At 43.4% G+C, this 25,379-nt stretch overlaps 1 protein-coding gene and 1 pseudogene across 2 annotated transcripts in view; both read left to right on the forward strand.

The window, feature by feature from the left end:
• LOC148435688 (uncharacterized) overlaps positions 1–2,970 on the forward strand; it is a 62,370-nt pseudogene extending 59,400 nt beyond the window's left edge. Inside the window, exon 7 of the transcript XR_015876575.1 lies at positions 1,563–2,970. The product of XR_015876575.1 is annotated as an uncharacterized LOC148435688 (transcript). The remainder of the gene's footprint in view (positions 1–1,562) is intronic.
• A 4,838-nt stretch (positions 2,971–7,808) lies between these two features.
• Positions 7,809–19,139, forward strand: LOC148435689 (uncharacterized). Its single transcript, XM_088465644.1, has 7 exons — positions 7,809–7,836; positions 9,949–10,236; positions 16,845–16,923; positions 17,101–17,159; positions 17,647–17,718; positions 17,935–18,563; positions 18,948–19,139. The coding sequence occupies exons 1-7, from the start codon at positions 7,809–7,811 to the stop codon at positions 19,137–19,139; spliced, it is 1,347 nt and encodes a 448-aa protein (XP_088321770.1).
• Positions 19,140–25,379: the final 6,240 nt, after the last annotated feature.

Consider the following 25,379-nt stretch of genomic DNA (forward strand, 5'->3'; position numbering starts at 1 on the left):
ACTGTAGTAATAGAGAGAGCAGCACTACATTGTAGCGAATGCTGACTGACTATACACACAGTATAATAGTGACTGTAGTAATAGAGAGAGCAGCACTACATTGTAGCGAATGCTGACTGACTATACACACAGTATAATAGTGACTGTAGTAATAGAGAGAGCAGCACTACATTGTAGAGAATGCTGACTGACTATACACACAGTATAATAGTGACTGTAGTAATAGAGGGAGCAGCTCTACATTGTAGCTAATGCTGAATGACTATACACACAGTATAATAGTGACTGTAGTAATAGAGGGAGCAGCACTACATTGTAGCGAATGCTGAATGACTATACACAGTATAATAGTGACTGTAGTAATAGAGAGAGCAGCACTACATTGTAGCTAATGCTGAATGACTATACACACAGTATAATAGTGACTGTAGTAATAGAGAGAGCAGCACTACATTGTAGCTAATGCTGAATGACTATACACAGTATAATAGTGACTGTAGTAATAGAGAGAGCAGCACTACATTGTACCTAATGCTGAATGACTATACACACAGTATAATAGTGACTGTAGTAATAGAGAGAGCAGCACTACATTGTAGCGAATGCTGACTGACTATACACACAGTATAATAGTGACTGTAGTAATAGAGAGAGCAGCACTACATTGTAGCGAATGCTGACTGACTATACACACAGTATAATAGTGACTGTAGTAATAGAGAGAGCAGCACTACATTGTAGCTAATGCTGAATGACTATACACAGTATAATAGTGACTGTAGTAATAGAGAGAGCAGCACTACATTGTACCTAATGCTGAATGACTATACACACAGTATAATAGTGACTGTAGTAATAGAGAGAGCAGCACTACATTGTAGCGAATGCTGACTGACTATACACACAGTATAATAGTGACTGTAGTAATAGAGAGAGCAGCACTACATTGTAGCGAATGCTGACTGACTATACACACAGTATAATAGTGACTGTAGTAATAGAGGGAGCAGCTCTACATTGTAGCTAATGCTGAATGACTATACACACAGTATAATAGTGACTGTAGTAATAGAGAGAGCAGCACTACATTGTAGCTAATGCTGAATGACTATACACAGTATAATAGTGACTGTAGTAATAGAGAGAGCAGCACTACATTGTACCTAATGCTGACTGACTATACACACAGTATAATAGTGACTGTAGTAATAGAGAGAGCAGCACTACATTGTACCTAATGCTGAATGACTATACACACAGTATAATAGTGACTGTAGTAATAGAGAGAGCAGCACTACATTGTAGCTAATGCTGACAGACTATACACACAGTATAATAGTGACTGTAGTAATAGAGAGAGCAGCACTACATTGTAGCTAATGCTGAATGACTATACACACAGTATAAGCACCTATTGAAATAAAGATATTTAAGCATTATAATAGAATGTAGTGTTAAATACTGTACTTATACTTGTTTTGCTTTGGATGGACAAAAGAGCCTCACATAAGCAATTAAACATGTTATGGGCAAACATTGATATCTATATATTGTATTCCCAGCAGGTGGATGGAACAGAAGAAATATGTGGCAGGAACATCTCACTGTATCTCCAGACTGTGATATAGAAGATAACATCACAAGAGATTCTCCAGGACAAATCCCTATTACCTCAAATATGCATCCAACTCTTCACAGTACAGATCTGTCATCTCATCCCACTTATCATGAGGAATGTTCTCATAGAGTACCTACCAAATGCTTTACACAGTGCCCAAAGCTCAGTACCCATCAACCAGCTAAGTCATATTCATGTTCTGAGTGTGGGAAATGTTTTACATGCAAATCACATCTTGTTACACATGAGAGATGTCACACACATGAGAAACTATTTCCATGTTCTCAGTGTGGGAAATGTTTTACACATAAATCAAAACTTGTTAGACATGAGAGAAATCACACAGGTGAGAAACCATTTCCATGTTCCGAGTGTGGGAAATGTTTTCTACATAAAGCAGATCTTGTTACACATCAGAGAACTCACACAGGTGAGAAGCCATATTCATGTTCTGAGTGTGGGAAAGATTATACACACAAATCAAATCTTGTTATACATGAGAGAAGTCACACAGGTGAGAAGCCATATTCATGTTCTGAGTGTGGAAAATGTTTTACACATGCATCAAATCTTGTTAGACATGAGAAAAGTCACACTGGTGAGAAGCCCTATACATGTTCTGAGTGTGGTAAAGGTTATACACAGAAATCACATCTTGTTATACATAAGAGAAGTCACACTGGTGAGAAGCCATATTCATGTTCTGAGTGTGGGAAATGTTTTACACAGAAGTCAGATCTTATTAGACATGATAAAAGTCACACAGGTGAGAAACCATTTCCATGTTCTGAGTGTGGGAAATGTTTTACACACATTTCAAATCTTGTTATACATGAGAGAAGTCACACAGGTGAGAAGCCACATTCATGTTCTGAGTGTGGGAAATGTTTTACACACATATCAAATCTTGTTAGACATGAGAAAAGTCACAAAGGTGAGAAACCATTTCCATGTTCCGAGTGTGTGAAATGTTTTTCACGGAAATCAGATCTTATTAAACATCAGAAAGGAACACACAGGTGAGAAGACATTTCAATGGTCTGATTGAAGGAAATGATAGAAATTAGATCTTGTTAAACTTTAAATTATTCACACGCATTTAAACAGGTAAAAGAATACTTAAAGGTGGAAAGTATTATATCTAAAGAACAGATTTATTAAGTATAGTATTTTGCCAGTCACAGGCTGTTAATAGACACTTCACATTTTCTCTTTCTATAATGGGTTGAGCAGTCATTGTTTGTGCTATTCTCCAACTTGTATTTGCACATTACTGTTAATGTCTATTTTTATTGCTCTTAAAAAGTGTGTACAGCTATACTGGTCCGTTCCTTGTATTTTTTTCTTAATAAACCCACTATTAATAGTTATATATATATATAAAAAGTCAAGGTTCATTTTAAGTGTTCTAATTTATGTGATTCACACCACTATAAATAACTGGTCTTCTAGCTTCCCATCATGGCTTTGAAAAAGTCATGTGTTACTGTGACAATGCGCCAGTCGAGGAAGGGGGGGGGTCTTTAATACCACGATCAGTGCTAACCTTTCTGCAGCCTACCTACATATTCTACCCAGACAGCAGGGATTGCTTTTCTTGTACCTCTTTTCCACCAAAAATCCGGGTCCGACACCGTTTACACAGCACCATCGATCTGGGTTATTCCCAGGTCAGCACCATTCACACTGAAGGTCTGCCCTGCTAAATTTGTGAGGTCATAAAAAGTGGGAGGTGACAGCTGCACAACCACCTATCAGCTCATTTTAGGCATGACCCAGGTCATATATCCTGGGTTGTGCCATTTAGACTGCACCATTACCCAGGTCCATCCTGGGTCTGACTCTGGTAGCTGCCTGGGTTGGATTGCCGGGTTTTTTCAGGGACCCTTTTACACTGATCTGCGACCCGGGTAGACCCAGCAATAACCTGGGTTTTATTTCTGGAGTAAAAGGGGTTTTAGTGTGCTACATGGCACTTATCACCCTGCGGGGTCAGTGGGGATTGCATGCAGTGCGCTATAAATAATGGATATAAGTAATAAGATAGGCACCATGCTGGGATATGAATAAATGAAAAGATTAAATGATACCACCTGCTGCAGAACAAAAGGCCACTTGGTTAAGTGCAGTCATAACCACTGGGAAGATAAGCCGAAGCCTCTGGCATGGCCATTAATGCTAGAGAAGTAGCCACAGGACACTATGGCGCACCACTGGTGGGGAGGCCCTTTAGAGCAGTTGTCAATTCTAGAAAGTGTAACTCCCACCAGAGAGGGGGGTTTGTTGTGGATCTGGACCCAATGGGGTAACTTCAAGCAGAGATTTCCATTCTTCTCCGGAGCCAAGGGGAGAAGCAGGCAGATACCCGGATGCTCATGTAAGAAAGTGGCCATGGGCAGCGCCACGCAACTTCAGGGCTGGATTCTGGTGGTTACAACTTGCAGAGAGATGGGACAGCGTGCCACACTGGCCTGTGTCTACCCCTGGCATGCATAGGCAAATGCATGGGGGGGGGTTCCGGTTGCTAGGAAAATCCTCTCCCCCATCCCACACTATAACCACAATAGAAATAGTAATATAATAGATTTTACTTCTCAGTATCACAAATGAAATAATTAGCACCACCTGCTGATTTTTTAACATGTGCACTGACTAGGAGATGTGGAAAACATGCACTGTTAGTGGTGCACTGCTATAGACCAACAATATGGCTAATTATTAATACTGCATAATAATAGACTATCCAGTGCATCATGAGACCAATATGTACATATATGTCCAGGGCAGTGCTAGGTTCTTCCGCTGCTCCTCCAGACTCGCTCTAATGCTCTGGAATGTTGCCTACATCTGACGTAAAAACATTCAGCTCAGACAGGATGGTCCTACTTCAGAATCTAAAGACTTACTGTGATCGCTGGTCCTGTATATGCTGGAATTATGACACACATTACACTTTGTATGATGCATAAAGCTGGTTAAGTACTAATTATGCCCTCTTCATGGACTGGCCACACTCACTCTAAAATCAAGCATTTGGAAACCCCCTTTTAGAAATCCTGCGTTTGCCACTGGCATAGTCTGGCTTTCAATGAGATCGTGTCAAGGGACAGTGGGCCTGATTCAGAGCCGGACGCTCTGAACGAGCGCCCGCTCTGAATCAGGGCGTTTTTTTTCTTTTTTTGTAGCGGCCTCTTGGACGCTCGCATAGCTGTGGGTTACCACCAACAGCTTATGCGAGCGTCCATGATGATGATCGCGATGGTCAAGACCATCGCGACCATCGGGCTTGCGACGAGACCCTTGCGGTAGGGTTTCGTCTGCCGCAAGCCCTGGAGTGCTTTTGGCTCTATCAGAGCCAAAAGCACTCCCACTGACATCACTAGTGATGTCAGTGGGGCCGGCCGCAGACGGTAGGCGGTCCCATGGGAACGCCTCCGTCTGGGCAGCAACGCCCCCGGCACGCCCACCAAAGGGGACGTGCTGTCACTCACCATCGACAGCACGCCCCCTTTGGTGCGAGACCCATAATGACGGCTTGGCCCTCGTTATTCGGGTCTCGCGCATGCGCACGACGGAGCAGCCTCCGTCGTGCGCATGCGCACTTGCCCAACATCGAGCGCTCGCGAGCAGGTCTGAATCAGGCCCAGTGTACCTATGCTCTGTCATGAAAAGATGGTGTGCTGCTTACCATATGGGGGTATCACACCTATGTAGCTCTGCCTCCAGATTGTATGTGTGTCTTTAGAGCATATGTCGGATCTTGTATGTGTGTGTAAATAAAAACATTACATGGACCACTAAGGTGGTTTAATAACACTAATATATGAACATTAATGTTAACTACATGGTACAGTGCAGCCACAAATTATAACCATTGTAATGTGGCATCTGGTGGTTAAAGGATGAACAGTCCCGAGGTGGGATGAGTACAATATACAGATAGTCCCTGTGGGATGAGTCTTATCCTGGTCAATGGATAGTCATAAAACCAAAACCCCAAAGAACTGCGCTAGTGCTCAAATTACTTAGTAGAAATATGTGATTGAATAACAATAAAGGCTTCCTTTTAATACAACAAACATTTATTACTTACAATTCATTAATTTACATGTAGACACTAAAAATAGATAATCTCAATTGCTCAGTATGATACATTATAATCCAATTGCGGTCTATAATACGTGCACAATATGTCACGATTTGAACCAATTCTTCAATACTCTAGAATTATTGGTAGAGTCTGATGTGTGTACGCTCACGGGCTGGTTATATAGTTAGAAAGTCTCTCCAATAATATAGGGTGGTTAGAGGCAATGGCAGGTTTGGGAAATAAACCGACCTTGAAGATTCTGTCTCCAGGAATATGCACAGTGCCAAAGCTCCTCCATATTCATTGCACACTGCTCCTTTGGTGCCGCTGGTTAGACACCTTCCGTGTCTCTCCCCTTTCCGGCTGTGATCACCAAGGGCGGGGGCTGTGGCACCCCGTACTCGTATGCTCGTTCCAGCTTAGGCACGTATTCAATGATTTTTTTTCGCCTGCCAGACGTTTTGCCGACATCGTGTGTTTTGGACGCACAAACTTACCGTGTACGCTCCCGATTTACTCCGTATTCAATTCCAAGACAGGCGATAACGGGACCCGGCAAATAGTGCAGGATGTATATTTTGGGGTGCAGATGCTGGGAAACCACCCAGAATCACTGTGTACCCCAGAAAAAGATGGGTCGACTTTGGAAATCATTATGGTAGTTTAGTATTAGCCCTAATAGGGTACTTAAGTGGTGGTAATTGCTTGCTATTAGCGTCTAGGTAAAAGTGTGGAAGAATGGCATAAAGCAGGGTTTTTTGGAGAAAATAAGTACTCCCACCAAATTTGGGGTGCATGAAAATTGGTGCTAGCATATTTTTATATCTCTAAAGCGGAGTTTTAGAAAAGTGAAATTCCGCCGTCATACAAGCACCTGCAATCCCAGAAACACTTGGCCCCTTCTTAGAGCACCCCCAGAAGCTTATTTCGCTAGTTTTTGAAGTTGTCCCTCCACTTTTTAAAATTTTTGCCCCAAATTTCAAAGGTGTTTTTTTTGGGTGTTCCAGGAAATGTTTTCCTTTTGTGGTATGAATTGTCCTTGGGGGGGGGGGGGTGTACCAAGGATTCTGGGTGGTTTCCCAACATCTGCACCCCAAAATATAGATTTGGCACTCTTTTTTCTCCAGCTATTCAGTGGAGAAAAAGTAATCGCCTATTACACTGCATTGACTTTCCGCATAGGCGAAAACGGACTGGAATTAAATGCAGAGACATTTTCAGGTTAGATTTTCACCAAAAAACAGGCGAAAACGGCTTTTCGCTTCTGATTGAATACGGCCCTTAATGTCAGTGTGCCGGGTAAGTCAGCCATATAGGATAATGACAGGCACATAGAGGTCGGGAGCTTTCACAGTCCGGTGTTAGCAATTAAATCATGAAAATAACAGCAGTAGACCCTTTCGACGCAGGAGCTTTTTCAAAATAAATAGTATTTCTCCTTGGTCCTCTATTTAAGCTCACACATTAATTGGTTAATTGATTGGTTAATGTCCCACAGTTTTTACGAGCACTTTCTACAGCTAAAGGAAGCCTTTTAAGTATCTTATATATAACATTTGATACTCTTTACATAAATATTCAGCAGCAGTAAACAAAAGTCCATAAAAAAAACATAAAAGATTTATATATAGCTTAAATCCTTCCCAATTAATGATTATACCTGAGTCCTATATTGTACTATATGTCACAGTTAAAACTGGATTTTTTTTCATTATTTAAATATATATATATATATATATATATATATTATTAAATATTTTTCAGTTCTCTATTAGTTTCACACATTATTTATTAAATATATATATTTTTTTAATTTTTATTCTTTTATTTCATTAGTCATAATGTTGTTGCACAGAGAGGATCTGAGAACAAATTTAATGATTTCCTAGTATCCCATATATTCTCTACAATCCCTTAATTCTGTTCAAAGAACCAAATAAAATAAGGGTCTTGGGCAGCTCCTCTAAAAGCCCGCCATCAGCGCGGACTGCTCACCGGCGGTTTGGCAGGAATGTTCTTTAAGTTTGATCTTGAAACATTTAGAGACAGGAAATTCACAAATAAACCATCATGAATGAATAAACAGCAAATATCGGAAGTATGTCGTCAACCAATCTGCAAACACAAGGTGAATGGTACATTTGCAAAATAATATATATGTACTTTCTAAACATGTTCTGTAGGCGCTGACCTCGGCTCAGTTGGCATCACACAGGTGTCAGCAGAGGGAGCCTATGGCCATAATCTGATGCAATTCAGTATTTTGCCAAACAGACTCAGTCACTACTACGTCCCAGCCACTCCTGAGGAAGCTGAAATGCGTCATTGCTCAGCGAAACGCGTTGAGCTTTGAGACTTTATATCCAGACTCCTGGGACTTGTTGGACTTATGCTGGACTCTTATATCTCCCCTTGGAAATGTCTGCAGCTTTGGAGGACACTCTGTGGATTGTGCTTCAGCCCTTAAACTTGTTTGCTCAATGCCAAAGGACTTCCTGAGAGTCGCTTGAACCACCTATTGGTAAAGTCTTGCTGCTTAACATACCCTTGTGGGACACAGAGGAGAGAGTTCTAATTCCAATATAAAATATCATAGGAGCGGATTTGAGTGTGTCTCCCCTTTTTGAGCAGCAGCTGGGAACGGAATTGGTATGAAATGCAGACAGTCAGAATCCTGTCGGTCAGATTCTCGACCCGGGGGTCCCGACAGGGTTAACATACCGACACTTGTTGGTCGGTATGCTAACCCTCCCTCTCCCTCTTTGGTACCTAACCCTAATCTCCCTCCCAAGTGCCTGAATCTAACCTCCCCCTCCTCACACCCTAAACCTAACCCTCCCCCTAGTGCCTAACCCCTAAACCTAACAGTAGCCCTACCCCCAAACCCGCTACTTACCTTCGGCATCCCGGAGGTCGGGATGCTGGCGCCGGGATTCTGACCGGCGTTGGTATCCTGGCACCGATAATGTAAGCATCCCCTGGGAATCTGTAGGATTTAGCATTGCTGCCTGAGAATGTGAAAATCTCTGTGTGCCAATTAGAAAGACTCTGCTTGGTCTAAGGGTGGCTATAAAGCTTATAAGGCAGGAAACAGCGTGCCATCGTTGTGACGCGTGCTTTGACGTGGCTTGCGGATTCCGGCTGTGTGAATAAATCTCAGTGCAAACTAAAGCTGGCCACACACATGGCGATTTTTTACCCGATTTGGACGAATCATGAGGACAAATCGTGTATAATATGGCCAAATCGTGAAGTTCTACTCCTGATCACGATGCCGATGCATGTCCCCGCTCGTCGCATCTTGAGATCTGGCGTGCTGTAGGCCAGATTTGCCAATCTGGGACACGATTTGATCCAAATCGTGAGGTTTTTTTACTCACGATGTATCTCACGATTCATCGTACCTTGGGGAATTTGACTGACAGGACCCTGTACGCGCCCAATCGCCAACTTGTGCAGCATCGTGGCTACAAGAAGGAGGAAGTACGATAGAGCCTGCACAGTGAAGTCTGGATTACCGGAGTTTGGTGAATATTGGTAATGTATTTAATGCAACCCCACTGCCCACCAATGTGTGCCAGCCACTTCTAAATGCATGAACCAGCCACCGCCCGCCGTAATGAGGCGGGCGGTGGCTGGGCCATGCACTAACCTCCCACTATTCACCAATGTGTGCCAGCCACTTCTAATGCATGACCCAGCCACCGCCCACCGTAATGAGGCTGCTCACCAATGTGTGCCACCCACCTACACACCAATGTCACGTGACACCTATAAAATAACCTTGCATAAAAAAATCACTCAAATTTTATAAATTGATTTAAAAAAATTTAGTTTAACAACAAATATTAAAACATTACAACAACATCAATACATATATAAAATTTGATTTTGTTGCTGTGATACTTTAGTTTATGATGTTTGAATATACCACCCTAAACCAATGTATGTCACCAACATATTGGAACCACAAAAATAAAACATATTACTATACATATAAATAGACACTACATCCCTGGCAAAAAAACATGTTAAAATACATATAAAAACACAAAACATCCCTGGAAAAAAAACACATTAAAATACATAAAAAAAACCCCATTAAATTCCTATAAAAATATAATATAAAAAAACAAATAAAATAAACAAAAATCTTGAAAAATGTAAAAATATACATTAAAAATTTACAAAACAATTCACATTTGTAGATTATTAAAGTGTCCTTATTTTTTCCTCCTAGCTATGTCCATGGATAGTGAACAGGAGTTTGTAACCGGTTTCCTAGCGATCCTCCAGGAAAAGGATATCCTATGGAGGATATCCTGTCGACAGTACCACAAGTCAGCAAGATTGGCAGCCTTGAATGTCCTTTTGGAGTACACAAAAAGGTTCATTGCGGATGCTGACCTTAAAGCAATACGGCACAAAATACAGAACCTGCGTACCATGTATATAAAAGAAAAGCGAAAAGTGGATGACTCCAAAGTTCCGGGGCAGGCAGTGACGACGTGTATCAGCCAACACTGTGGTACTATGACCTTATAAGCGAAACAAGAGCCACAACACCAGTCAGTGGTCCTGATGGCCGAGCGAGGGAGAACAGGAGGCGGCAGAAGTGATTGCACCGTCTGAGGATTTGTTGGTAAGTAGAGACACAGTTCATAAACCAAAACCTTATAAGTTTTTTTGTTGCTCATTCACAGTTGTCCACTATAGTCATTTATCTCACAGACAGTCCTCCTGCCATGGCACCGCACCTGGTCCGTTGAAATAGACCATATACTCCTCCCTCACTTTTTTGTCACGTGCTGTTGATGTTGCTGCATTTGTTGGTGCAGACATTGATGTAAACTGGGCAATGTCCTCCGGAGCTCCTACATCTTCTGGTCTAGCTGGGACTGGTCCTCGTTGTGTAGTTTTTCTTCGCAGAAAGTTATGCAGCACACAGCACGTCATCACGACCCAATGTATCTTCTCCACACGTAGGTTATGGTGGTGTGGAAAATGCGGAACCGGTTGCTGAGTATTCCAAACGCATTTTCCACAATGCGCCGTGCCCTGGGATAGACGATAGTTTTAGATCCTCTTCTCTCTGGTCAGGCCCCTCTGTGCAAATGGCTTCATCACATGTTCATGTAATGCAAAAGCCTCGTCTGCAACGAAAACATAATTTAGGTCGTGCTTTGTCTCGTCCAGTGATGGCAAGTGGAGGGTTTTGTTGGCGAGTCTCTGGCAGAAAGCCGTCTGTTTGAAGGACCCACCATCCAAAGCACGCCCATTCTTGCCGAAAACCACAAACAAAAATTCATAGTTGGCAATCACCACTGCCATGAGAACGATGCTGAAGAAGCTGAAGAAACCTTTGTAGTTGTAGTAATATGGTCCAGCGTTGGCAGGTGGGTTGATGCGGATGTGTTTTCCATCGATGGCTCCTCTGCAGTTAGGGAAATTCCAACGTTGTTCAAATTCTTCAGCGATGCTCTTCCACGGTGTTAGGAAACTGGAAAGATAGAAAAATAAATTTATAGTAAAACATGATTTTAATATTGTTTTTTATATATATATAGACTCCCACCCAAGATACTGATTTGTCCATCACACCGGACCTAACTTTGATCGGGGACAGCGAGGTGGAAAACTTCTCCACAATCACCACACCCATTGAACCAGGAGCATCATCCTCCTCGGTACTACCCCAAAAAAACAAAAGCACACAGAACAGATATTGACGAGTTTACTACTCACTTTAATAGTCAGATGAGAAAAATGGATGCGGCAACTGCAAAAAATGTCCATAGGCTCGTCTATGAGTTTCTCATTCGATCCCTCAATAGTAATTTGCACAACTCCACCTATATTACTGACCCTATGCTTTATTCCCCTGCTCCAAATGCCTATGTCAGGCCCCCCCCAGCCCAGTTGGAGATTACTCCTCCACCCAGCACCCCAACCACAAGCAGGACCGTTTACAATGCTCTGCTGGAGTCAGAGGAGGATTTGCCACGTTACTCTTAATTTTAATTTTTTTCTTCTTCTTCTGAAATATCACCAAATGTCATCACTTCCAACCAATAGGTGCCGGCTGTATGCTATACGGTGGTGATGACACTAATTGGACAAGGTCACTACACACATGGTGCAAGTACAGATTGCTGGAAGCCGGGGCCACAATCTGTACTTGTGCCATGTGTGTATTGGCCTGCTCAATCTGGTGTCTGACCCACTGTACAACATACAGCAGGCTACCTATTGGGATTGATAAAGTTTGGTGATAATACTGTTTTGTACTGTTTATACACGTTTATGATATATTTAAAATTACATAGTGTACTGTTCTTGCAACACAAATGTTAGGACTGCTATGCAGCAGTTTTGTTAATGCAGTCTTATTGGCTGGGACAGTTATATAAAGAGTTAAATTGAAAAAAAAAATACAAAAAAATTCTTTGACAAGAAACAAATGTGTAGTGTGTTTTTTTTCCTTACCTTGCAATACTGGTACTGCAGCACTTTAACGATGGCTTTGCAGGTCTCTGGAATGATGACGCCCAAGGACTGAGGTGAGATGAGGGTCCCAAACTTCAGGTCTTCAAATGACCTTCCTGTAGCCAGATACCTCAGGGTAGCCACCAGCCTCTCTTCAGCAGGGCTTGCCCTCCGCCACCTTGTGTCCTGCCTCTGGATGTGGGGGGTTACCATACTCAGCAACTCCTGGAAAGTGGCGTCATCCATGCCCAGGTAGTTGCGGTAGTCGTCCGGGTTATTGTCCTTGATCTCCATCAGCAGGGACATGTGAGAGCGAGTATCCCTTTGCTGCAGCCAGTCCTTGGTCCAGCATGTTCTCCTCCTTCGCTGGGCCCTCTCCTGGATCACCTTGACCCCAGCTTTGGTAACCAACACTTTATACTGATAGGGACGCATCAGCACAGAATTCAGGAACAGGATAGAATGCAGTTGCACACACTTGAATGTAGAAGACACTTTGTAAAAGGTAAAAGCCAAATACAAAGCAGAGCACAGTAGCAATGTACAGGGTTCAGCAGGTATACACCTAGCCTCACTAGTAGCAGAGCAGAATGTGCACAGGGTTAAATGGCGCCTGCTTTTTATACCCCCTGGCTAGCCCCTCCCTTTGTTATTATTATTTAAATTTCCCACCAATCATGAAGAGCCTCTTCTCTTGTTTTGGGAAAGTCAAGATGAAACTCAGGATTCGTATGATCCGATGGATCGTGAGATTGGAAGTCAAATTGGCAGGTTTTTGGACCAAATCGTGCTCACGACTGCCGGGACGCTCCCGTGGAGAGTTCACGGCAAATCGTACACATCGGCTGATCGTCAGCACATCGCTATGTCTGTGGCCAGCTTTAGAACGTTTCGAAAGCACATTAAAGAAGTTTGTTCACATATAACATTCTCATCAGTGCAATCGCATGTGTGGAAAATTGCTACAGTACCGAAGCTAATTGCATCTAACAGCATTGTTACCACTAACCGCGCTGAACATTGTCACAGTAACAGAACTAACCCATCTGCTACAACTGGCTCATTCCCCTGAAGCACAGCTGGATATGTACCATTAGGATTTGCTGCTGCACAACCATTAATCAGGGTGATGTAATCTGAGAATGACGGTTATAATAACCTAGAAGTGGATCCGGAATTCCAATTGTGACGCTGGCTGGTTAATCGCATTGGAATTAAATTCTTATATTTGTCATACGGAGCAGAGGTCACTTAAAATATTGAGATCGGCTCTGTGAGTTTTATTAATAGCAACCATTGATTCAGGTGTATATGGGTGACATTATTTACAGCAATTATATTCTATTCAGTTATAGCGCCGGCCGTGTGTTATATATGTATTGTATGTAATATTACATGTCATAGTCTATCAGACAGCGCTTCATATCCTGTTCTCTTTGTGTAAATGTTGCCAAGTACAGTCCATAGGCTACAATGGTCGATGCCATGTGAAGGAGGCGTCAGCTAGCTTCACAAGGAAATTGGGCATATGGGGAGGTCGGAGGCTATGTGGGGTGTATACGGGGACGCCTAAGGGCCTATGGGGAACTCAAAAGCATAAATTATGATGGGGCCCTGAAATATATATACGTAGGACTCTAATTTTTTATAAAGATGGGTCTCTAGGACCCCAATAATTTTGGACTCCATGTGATCACTGATGACATATACGTGATTATAATGTTTATACACAGATTGCCCCAAGTGGGGGGAGGGGATTCAATTCTGCACAATGAGCGGCTGCTGCACTCAGCACGGTACATATGATGGAGCAACACTGCATTTCCCAGAGCAAATCTATGGGCTGCGATGTTGGTACCAGAGTTCTGATTATCCTTACGGCGTTCAGACGGCACTTTGTGCACACCGCCTAGAATTTCATTTAAGGAGAGGAGACAACAGAGGGCACAGGGGTGGGGGGTAATAGGGGGGCAAAGTGGTGGGAAGAGGGGGTAACAGGGGGGGCAGAGTGGTGGGGGGAGGAGGTAACAGGGGGGGCAGAGTGGTGGGGGGAGGAGGTAACAGGGGGGGCAGAGTGGTGGGGGGAGGGGGTAACAAGGGGGCACAGGGGTGGGGGAGGGGGAGAAGGGGTAACAGGTGGACACAGGGGCGGGGACGAGGGGGTAACAGGGGATACAGTGGTGGGGGGAAGGGGTAACGGGGGGCACAAGGGTGGTGGAAAGGCTGTAACGGGGGCACGGGGGGAATACATAGAGGATCAGGAGTATAAGGACCAGGGCCTGCTACTGTCAGACACAGCGATGTCTCCTAGTTACAGTCAGCCGGGAGTAGGAGATCAGAAGTAAGGAACGCGGAGAGTACACATCCAGTGCAGCGTGGAACGCACAGGCCGGAAGTCTGTCAGGTGGAACGCACAGGCCGGAAGTCGGTTGAGTAACGTCCTGCAGGTGACAGCGAAGAGGTCAATCTACGGAAGGGGATCTAGCAGTAACCGAGAGGGAGGAGTCCGGCCCGGGAGCCTCTGAGGTGAGTAGTCCGCACGGGGAGAGGGACAGAGATACAGTGATGCACTTACAGCTGGGATAGAGCAGGTACATGGCTGCTGCTGCCTCATGTCACCATTATCCGCCACCATGGTGCTATGGAGAAGGGTTTTAGGGCTGTGACCCGATCTTATGACCTAGGACTGACCCCCTCCTGGCTTCTCACCCGATGTCCTCATATCCACCACCTCAGCCTCATTGTACCTCACCTGGTTCCCCCTATAATGGCGCCTCTCAGCCTAATAATGGTCTCCTGATATCTTCTTACCTTCCATTATATCCTCTGTATGCCCCTCCCACCCTCCCCGTGCCCATTCCTTAATGCCCACCCGATAGTGCCCATCTAACACCCACATATAGGTCACCTCATATTGCCCATCTAATACCCATATATATGTTGCCTCATAGTGCCCATCTAATACCAACATACAGGTCACCTCATAGTGCCCATCTAATACCGACATACAGGTCACCTCATAGTGCCCATCTAACACAGACATATAGGTCACCTCATAGTGCCCATCTAATACCCATATATATGTTGCCTCATAGTGCCCATCTAATACCAACATACAGGTCACCTCATAGTGCCCATCTAATACCAACATACAGGTCACCTCATAGTGCCCATCTAACACAGACATATAGGTCACCTCATAGTGCCCATCTAATACCAACATACAGGTCACCTCATAGTGCCCATCTAACACAGACATATAGGTCACCTCATATTGCCCATCTAATACCCATATATATGTTGCCTCATAGTTCCCATCTAACACCAACATACAGGTCACCTCATAGTGCCCATCTAATAGCCATATATATGTTCCCTCATAGTGCCCATCTGACACAGACATACTTGTCACCTCAGAGAGTAAGATGTCAGCGGAGAGGGTGGGAGCAGAGGGCGCCTTGAGTTGGTGAAGGACTTTGTTCAGTTTTTGAAATGCTGAGTATCATTAAGCGTTGTACCATCCAGGATGTAATAAGTGACAGACATAAGGTGACACATAACAGGGAGAGAGGTTCAGGGAAGAGATGTAAATCAGTGACAACATCATAGAGATGGTAGTGATGACCAAAGGACCAGCTAATGTTCCTGAGGGAAACTGTGAATGGGAGAAGAGAGGGGAGCCAGGGACACGGAACCTTGGGGACCCTAATGGGAAAGTGCAGGGAAGCTGGATATAAATGCAGAGAATGAGCAGATGGACATGCAGGAGGTGAGCCAGTACAGTCACAAAGCCCAATGGTGTGGAGGGTGTGTAGGAGGAGGACGGGGGATCAAATGGGCAATGCTGCTGTGAGGTCTCAGAGTATAACATTAGAGAATTGTTAGAGGATCGTATCTGCTTATTCATCATATGATTTCCTCCAGGCTTGAACACTGTGTCTTTTTCTCATTGGACCCGTCACAATGTTCTGTTTCTTACTGACCCCGCCCCACTGCTCAGTTTTTTCACCTCTGACAGCATGCAAACGAGATTTGGAATAACCCAATCATATTACTATCGGTATCTACAACTGAGACACTGTTGAAGACACTTTTAGAATGTAAGCTCTTAAGAACAGGGCGCTCTACCCTCTTGTGCTTCTCCCTACTTTAGTTTAATCTAAACACTTGGTTGCTTATGCTCTGTTGCTTATCTGGGCGTTATGGTCGCTAATGTAGCAATATATATTATCCATGTCCTGGTCCTGTAATGTATTGTACTGTAAGTCGCTTGTCTACAACTTGTTTATGTACTTTGTAAGGCGCTGCGGAACATTTGTGGCGCCATATAAATAAATTATAATAATGATAATAATAAACAGTCTGTCATAGACAAGCAAATTTCATGCTGCACTTAGATTCTCAGTCTCTTTTACTCCACGACATTCCAAATTAGCGGAAGCTATAATCACCAGGGTCAACAGGAATCCTCATCTCTGGCCAAATCCTAGTTCGCCTCCAGGAGGTGATCATCAGTCACTGCTTGCTGGCCTGACTACAGGGGGCAACCGTCAGTCACCGCCGGCTAATGTGTGTCTGGGTGATGACTATCATTGTGTGTGTCAGGTTCCTATAAGGTGTCAGGATGTCACTGTCTATGTCTCCCCGCAGGAGGGGGAGTATATAGAGGAACACAGGGGTCTGAACCAGGACGTGATGATGGAGAATCACCGGCCCCTCACATCACTGGGTAAGAGGAGATATTGGTGTATTGTAAATAGGACAGCAGTGTTAAGGACTAACCATATACAAACATCATCATCACTTGTAAACAATTTTTCTCTTTCATCCATATTTGGGGATACTGGTGTGTATAGAGAAAGTTTGAGTCATTTGGGTAATTATCGAGCTATGTGACTCCTGCAAGGTTCAAGTGTACTAAAAGAAAAACCATCCTGCCTCCGTTTCACAAGGAAATTCTCAACTGTAAAGCACAACAAAATATTCTGCCATTATATAACTGAATGCTAACAAACAAAAAGGTATGCAATTAGTGTCGCCTCCCTGGATCATAAAAGAACCGAGATGACAGCCATGGTCCTGCTGAAAATTTTGAGTGGCCAAGCCGAAAGGAAGTGCTTGAAATTGAATTGTAACTCCCTAAACCTGAGACGGCTTTGATGGGCCTTCCCTAAGGGAATCTTCTATAAGAAGCTATGAACTGTCTATGTGTCATAGAATTTATAAACCCCAACCCTATATGGACCTCATCTGCATTGTTGACTGGGTCACCTGGAGGCATATAGGGGAGGAGTTAGCAACCAACAAGTCTGTAGTGTAGTTGGGCCCTGCTCCAGTACTGGTGCCCCCTATACCCCCAGGGTACTGCAGTGTCCCCCAAATGGATTCAGAGAAACAGATTTTACAGTAAGTGCAAAAATACAATTATACAATCACTGTGTGTCTTCTACAGATGGATCCAGTAACAGAAATACCCCAGATAGATGTCCCCATCTTCTTTATTCACAGGATTGTACAGGGGAAAGTCACAGGATTTCACAGGAGCATCAGGTAGATGGGATTTAGGGTCAACATTCCAAAGTGGCTTTTACTGTATGATATGTAAACAAACTGCATATGTATAATCCTATTGCTTAATCTTAATGAAATTGGACATTATTAAAGTACTTTTTTATTGTTTTGTGGGGACTTTAGGATAAAGGTCTGACTAATATGAAAGTAGAAGATATAGAGGGAGAAGACATGTATGTGACTGATATAAAGACAGAAGATATAGAGGGAGAAGAAGAGACGTATGTGACTGATTTGAAGGCAGAAGATACAGAAGAAGAGACGTATGTGACTGATATGAAGGCAGAAGATATAGAGGGAGAAGAAGAGACGAATGTGACTGATATGAAGGCAAAAGATAAAGAGGGAGAAGACGAGACGTATGTGACTGATATGAAGGCAGAAGATGCAGAGGGAGAAGAAGAGACGTATGTGACTGATATGAAGGCAGAAGATACAGAGGGAGAAGAAGAGACGTATGTGACTGATATGAAGGCAGAAGATACAGAGGGAGAAGAAGAGACATATGTGACTGATATGAAGGCAGAAGATATAGAGGGAGAAGAAGAGATGTATGTGACTGATATAAAGAAAGAAGATATAGAGGGAGAAGAAGAGACGGATGTGACTGATATGAAGGCAGAAGATACAGAGGGAGAAGAAGAGACGTATGTGACTGATATGAAGGCAAAAGATATAGAGGGAGAAGAGACATATGTGACTGATATGAAGGCAGAAGATATAGAGGGAGAAGAGACGTATGTGACTGATATGAAGGCAGAAGATACAGAAGAAGAGACGTATGTGACTGATATGAAGGCAGAAAATATAGAGGGAGAAGAAGAGACATATGTGACTGATATGAAGGCAGAAGATATAGAGGGAAAAGAAGAGACGTATGTGACTGATATAAAGGCAGAAGATATAGAGGGAGAAGAAGAGACGTATGTGACTGATATGAAGGCAAAAGATAAAGAGGGAGAAGACGAGACGTATGTGACTGATATGAAGGCAGAAAATATAGAGGGAGAAGAAGAGAGATATGTGACTGATATGAAGGCAGAAGATATAGAGGGAAAAGAAGAGACGTATGTGACTGATATAAAGGCAGAAGATATAGAGGGAGAAGAAGAGACGTATGTGACTGATATGAAGGCAAAAGATAAAGAGGGAGAAGACGAGACGTATGTGACTGATATGAAGGCAGAAGATGCAGAGGGAGAAGAAGAGACGTATGTGACTGATATGAAGGCAGAAGATACAGAGGGAGAAGAAGAGACGTATATGACTGATATGAAGGCAGAAGATATAGAGGGAGAAGAAGAGACGTATGTGAGGGGTGATCAGCAGTGTAAGGAGGAGGAAATTCCTACAGATATCAGCACAGGTGAGTAATAATCACTTATTACAGAAGAGAGTTATCCTACACCCTCCACTGTCAGTACAAATTAATGAGGGAAATGTATCTGCCCAGTGGGGGAGTCAGGAACCATCAGCCCCTATTATACTCCTCCTCTCCCCCTCACATCATGTCACTGTGTGTTACCAGCCCAGAGATCTGACCAGTCTCCTCCCCACACTCTCTGGTGTATCTCATATATCAGGAGCCATCAGCCCCTATTATACTCCTCCTCTCCCCCTCACATCATGTCACTGTGTGTTACCAGCCCAGATATCTGGCCAGTCTCCTCCCCAGACTCTGGTGTATCTCATACATTAGGAGCCATCAGCCCCTATTAGACTCCTGCTCTCCCCCTCACGTCATGTCACTGTGTGTTACCAGCCCAGAGATCTGACCAGTCTCCTCCCCACACTCTCTGGTGTATCTCATACATCTGGAGCCATCAGTCCCTATTATACTCCTGCTCTCCCCTTCACATCATGTCACTGTGTGTTACCAGCCCAGAGATCTGAGCTTCCTATACTCTGTTGATTGGGATGCAATCATGTCAAAATTTTCAGTGTCGATATTCATAATGTTATAATATAGACATTGAACATGTCACAATATGCAGAACTTTGACATGTTTACAATGTCCACATTCTGCATGTACTGGAGGCTTAGGGTTAGGTTGCGGCACCAGAGGATTAGGCACTGGGGGGAGGCTGTTAGGGATTAGGAAAACTCACTTATGGAATCGCAGATGGATGAGCTGGAAGTCATTATAATTTCACTGCTGAACCTGGAAGACACCTCTGGAGCTGCTGTTCCAGAAAAGTCTCCACTAGCTCACCAGAATCATTTTGCCGACATCAGTGTCAGTGTGATCAATGTCAACATGTCAAAACAGACCGGAGTAAACAATATGAGCATGGTGTTGAGGAATGGAGAAGGAACACGGAGGGGTGTCATAGAATGGGTTCAAGAAACAGAAAGGGGCATCTGGAAATTAGGCAGTGGGAATACCATGGTATTGGATCCATAGATTCCTTCAGGTTAAAATATATGTAGTTGCATAGTATCTGATTTAGAGAAGAAATTTTGGATCCAGGCGCTCTGCCATAATCCAACGGTTTTATAGATAGTTGAGAGAGGAAGACCGTGGGTGAATGAAACAAAGGAGTATGGGCCTAATTCAGCACTGCACTGCTGAACGCAGATTCCCGATGATCGGGAATCTGCGCAGGTGTATGACCCAATTCATGCGTCTGCGCCACCTCTGACTTAAGGCAATAGTGCTGAGGATTATGTGAAGCGATGGGGACGACTGAAAAGGTAGTCATTGTCAGGAGTGAGGCTGGTAGCTCATTCGCAGCCTTGAGGGCTGATAGATACTTGGCAAAGTTGTGGTCTGGTGAGTAAGTTGCAGCCTTGAGAGCTGATTGATACTTGGCAAAGTTGTGGTCTGGTGACCAAGTCGCAGGCTTGATGTCACGGCTGCCGACACTTGAGACTCCTGGAGGGAGGCAGGCCTACTAGGCACAATACATTGGGGTGGTCTTAGGAATGACCTTTCCATAAAACCCAGTAGCACAGGATAAAAGTAAAATAGAATTTATTCACAAAAGAATTATAATCAGCAAGGTCTCATATAAAGTCTCAAACAGCACAGATATTCACATATGCAATAATATGTATAGGAGATAATCCCCAAATATATATAAGCAGTCTTTAGCATATAAGAACTAATGTGGTAGGGAACCCCGAGTCCAGAATGAGGCTAACACCTCAGGATGACATTAAGGACCTTTGCCAGGGTAAAACCCTGTAGTAATGGAAATCCCGAGCAGAGCGGACCCTGCAGAATAGTATAGTTCCGGGACAGGGCCGAGCCCTATAGTGCAGTGAGAGATGAAGCAAACTTGAGCCTTGTGGTATAGTGAAGACGGAGCAGGGTTAAGCCCTGTAAGGCGATGAGATTCCAGAACAGGGTTGAGCCCTGCGGCGTGGCTAGAGTTCGTAGCGGGGTTGAACCCCATAATGCAGAGAAGATTGAAGCAGGGTTGAACCCTGTGGTATGGCTAGCGATGGAGCGGGGTTGAGACCCGCGATGCAGAGAAAATTGTAGCAGGGTTGAGCCCTGTGGTATGGCTAGCGTACGGAGCGGGGTTGAGCCCCGTGATGCGGAGAAAATTGTAGAAGGGTTGAGCCCTGTGGTGTGGCTAGGGTTCAGAGCGGGGTTGAGCCCCGTGATGCGGAGATGACACTAACGGTGCAGTTGACAACTGTAACAAGGACGAGTTCAATATCCACAGTTACGGAAAGACAACAGGAAAATTGCAGCAAAATAATGAAAGCACGATGGAGCTAAAGCAATACTTAGACAATAGGAATGCTGGGCTCTGTAGTGCAGCGGATAACTGGCATCAGAAGTACATCTGGAATATAACAAAGTCCACAGCAATCCATAGGCACAGTGGGGATCTGGCAGGAGTCCAAGAAAAGACCTGAAAGCAACGTTGCACAGACACTGAGACACAGTAACAGGCTTTATACTAGAGGTCTGTGATCTATAGGAAGTTTCAGTACATGTGACCCAAATGGAATCAGGTTTGAAATAATGAGCAATATAGGAATCCCACAACCTGATGACACCTGGGAAACAGATGATCACTTTAACACTCTATCCCCTGAATGAGAAGCATGCCAGCAAGCAGGATAGCTCCTCCAACGACCACAATGGAACTTTGGCAAATGTAGTCTATCTTTATGTACTGAAATAGTCGCAGTCCTGACACTTGAGGGCTGATTGATATTTGGCAAAGTTGTGGTCTGGTGACTAAGGGCCATATTCAATTTGCGGCGATATTATCGCATTGGCGATCGAACAGGCGATTCGCAAACGACGGCGAAAATGGCCAATTTCGGCTCTAATTGAATACGGCCCCAAGTCGCAGCCTTGAGGGCTGATTGTTACTTGGCAAAATTGTGGTCTGGTGACCAAATCGCAGCCTTGAGGGCTGATTGATACTTGGCAAAGTTGTGGTCTGGTGACCAAGTCTCAGCCTTGGGGGCTGATTGATACTTGGCAAAGTTTTGTCTGGTGACCAAGTCTCAGCATTGGGGGCTGATTGATACTTGGCTAAGTTGCAGTGAACCTCGTAGCAGAAAGTCCACGCCGACACTACAGTGCAGCTGTGAGTGTCATGAAGTAGACGCAGAAAGCCCACTCAGATGCTGATGTGCAGCTAAGACTGTGGGTACATGAATTACAAGGGTATATACAACGTAGTAGTGCAGTTGGAGACTGCTGTGATGTTTAGAGCAGGAAGTCCACACAGACGCTGAAATACGGCTGAGACTGTAGATACACACTGGACACGAGAAACAGGAACACACAGGAGCATGAATTCCACACCTAGGAACCGGAAGGCACGTACAGAACGCTATCACTGGCATCTGAGCAACCAACAAGCCGGAAAGAAAAAGGAGAAGGAACCAATCCGGTCGAGGCAGAGATGATGGAGCAGCCAAGTAGGAGGTCTTTACGTCCACGTCTCCTAGCAACAGCCCTGAGAGAGCTACACGCAGAACTGTAGTCCAAGAAGACGTCACGGCAGCTTGTGACAAATAGTGACTGTAGTAATAGACAGAGCAGCACTACATTGTAGCAAATGCTGACTGACTATACCCAGTATAATAGTGACTGTAGTAATAGAGAGAGCAGCACTACATTGTAGAGAATTCTGACTGGCTATACACAGTATAATAGTGACTGTTGTAATAGACAGAGCAGCACTACATTGTAGCAAATGCTGACTGACTATACCCAGTATAATAGTGACTGTAGTAATAGAGAGAGCAGCACTACATTGTAGAGAATGCTGACTGGCTATACACAGTATAATAGTGACTGTTGTAATAGAGAGAGCAGCACTACATTGTAGAGAATGCTGACTGGCTATACACAGTATAATAGTGACTGTTGTAATAGAGAGAGCAGCACTACATTGTAGAGAATGCTGACTGGCTATACACAGTATAATAGTGACTGTAGTAATAGAGAGAGCAGCACTACATTGTAGCGAATGCTGAATGACTATACACACAGTATAATAGTGACTGTAGTAATAGAGAGAGCAGCACTACATTGTAGCTAATGCTGAATGACTATACACACAGTATAATACTGACTGTAGTAATAGAGAGAGCAGCACTACATTGTAGCTAATGCTGACTGACTATACACACAGTATAATACTGACTGTAGTAATAGAGAGAGCAGCACTACATTGTAGCGAATGCTGACTGACTATACACACAGTATAATAGTGACTGTAGTAATAGAGAGAGCAGCACTACATTGTAGCGAATGCTGAATGACTATACACACAGTATAATAGTGACTGTAGTAATAGAGAGAGCAGCACTACATTGTAGCGAATGCTGAATGACTATACACACAGTATAATAGTGACTGTAGTAATAGAGAGAGCAGCACTACATTGTAGCGAATGCTGACTGACTATACACAGTATAATAGTGACTGTAGTAATAGAGAGAGCAGCACTACATTGTAGCGAATGCTGAATGACTATACACACAGTATAATAGTGACTGTAGTAATAGAGAAAGCAGCACTACATTGTAGCGAATGCTGAATGACTATACACACAGTATAATAGTGACTGTAGTAATAGAGAGAGCAGCACTACATTGTAGCTAATGCTGACTGACTATACACACAGTATAATAGTGACTGTAGTAATAGAGAGAGCAGCACTACATTGTAGAGAATGCTGAATGACTATACACAGTATAATAGTGACTGTAGTAATAGAGAGAGCAGCACTACATTGTAGCTAATGCTGACTGACTATACGCACAGTATAATAGTGACTGTAGTAATAGAGAGAGCAGCACTACATTGTAGCTAATGCTGACTGACTATACGCACAGTATAATAGTGACTGTAGTAATAGAGAGAGCAGCACTACATTGTAGCTAATGCTGAATGACTATACGCACAGTATAATAGTGACTGTAGTAATAGAGAGAGCAGCACTACATTGTAGCTAATGCTGCATGACTATACGCACAGTATAATAGTGACTGTAGTAATAGAGAGAGCAGCACTACATTGTAGCGAATGCTGAATGACTATACGCACAGTATAATAGTGACTGTAGTAATAGAGAGAGCAGCACTACATTGTAGCGAATGCTGCATGACTATACACACAGTATAATAGTGACTGTAGTAATAGAGAGAGCAGCACTACATTGTAGCGAATGCTGAATGACTATACACACAGTATAATAGTGACTGTAGTAATAGAGAGAGCAGCACTACATTGTAGCGAATGCTGACTGACTATACACACAGTATAATAGTGACTGTAGTAATAGAGAGAGCAGCACTACATTGTTGAGAATGCTGAATGACTATACACACAGTATAATAGTGACTGTAGTAATAGAGAGAGCAGCACTACATTGTAGCTAATGCTGACTGACTATACACAGTATAATAGTGACTGTAGTAATAGAGAGAGCAGCACTACATTGTAGCTAATGCTGACTGACTATACTCACAGTATAATAGTGACTGTAGTAATAGAGAGAGCAGCACTACATTGTAGCTAATGCTGACTGACTATACTCACAGTATAATAGTGACTGTAGTAATAGAGAGAGCAGCACTACATTGTAGCGAATGCTGACTGACTATACACACAGTATAATAGTGACTGTAGTAATAGAGAGAGCAGCACTACATTGTACCTAATGCTGACTGACTATACACACAGTATAATAGTGACTGTAGTAATAGAGAGAGCAGCACTACATTGTAGCTAATGCTGACTGACTATACACACAGTATAATAGTGACTGTAGTAATAGAGAGAGCAGCACTACATTGTAGCGAATGCTGAATGACTGTACACACAGTATAATAGTGACTATAGTAATAGAGAGAGCAGCACTACATTGTAACTAATGCTGAATGACTATATACACAGTATAATAGTGACTGTAGTAATAGAGAGAGCAGCACTACATTGTACCTAATGCTGAATGACTGTACACACAGTATAATAGTGACTGTAGTAATAGAGAGAGCAGCACTACATTGTAGCGAATGCTGACTGTACACACAGTATAATAGTGACTGTAGTAATAGAGAGAGCAGCACTTCATTGTAGCGAATGCTGAATGACTATACACACAGTATAATAGTGACTGTAGTAATAG

Source organism: Taudactylus pleione, unplaced genomic scaffold (genome assembly GCF_031769625.1).
Source record: "Taudactylus pleione unplaced genomic scaffold, aTauple2 ptg002080l, whole genome shotgun sequence".
In the NCBI taxonomy this organism is placed as follows: domain Eukaryota; kingdom Metazoa; phylum Chordata; class Amphibia; order Anura; family Myobatrachidae; genus Taudactylus; species Taudactylus pleione.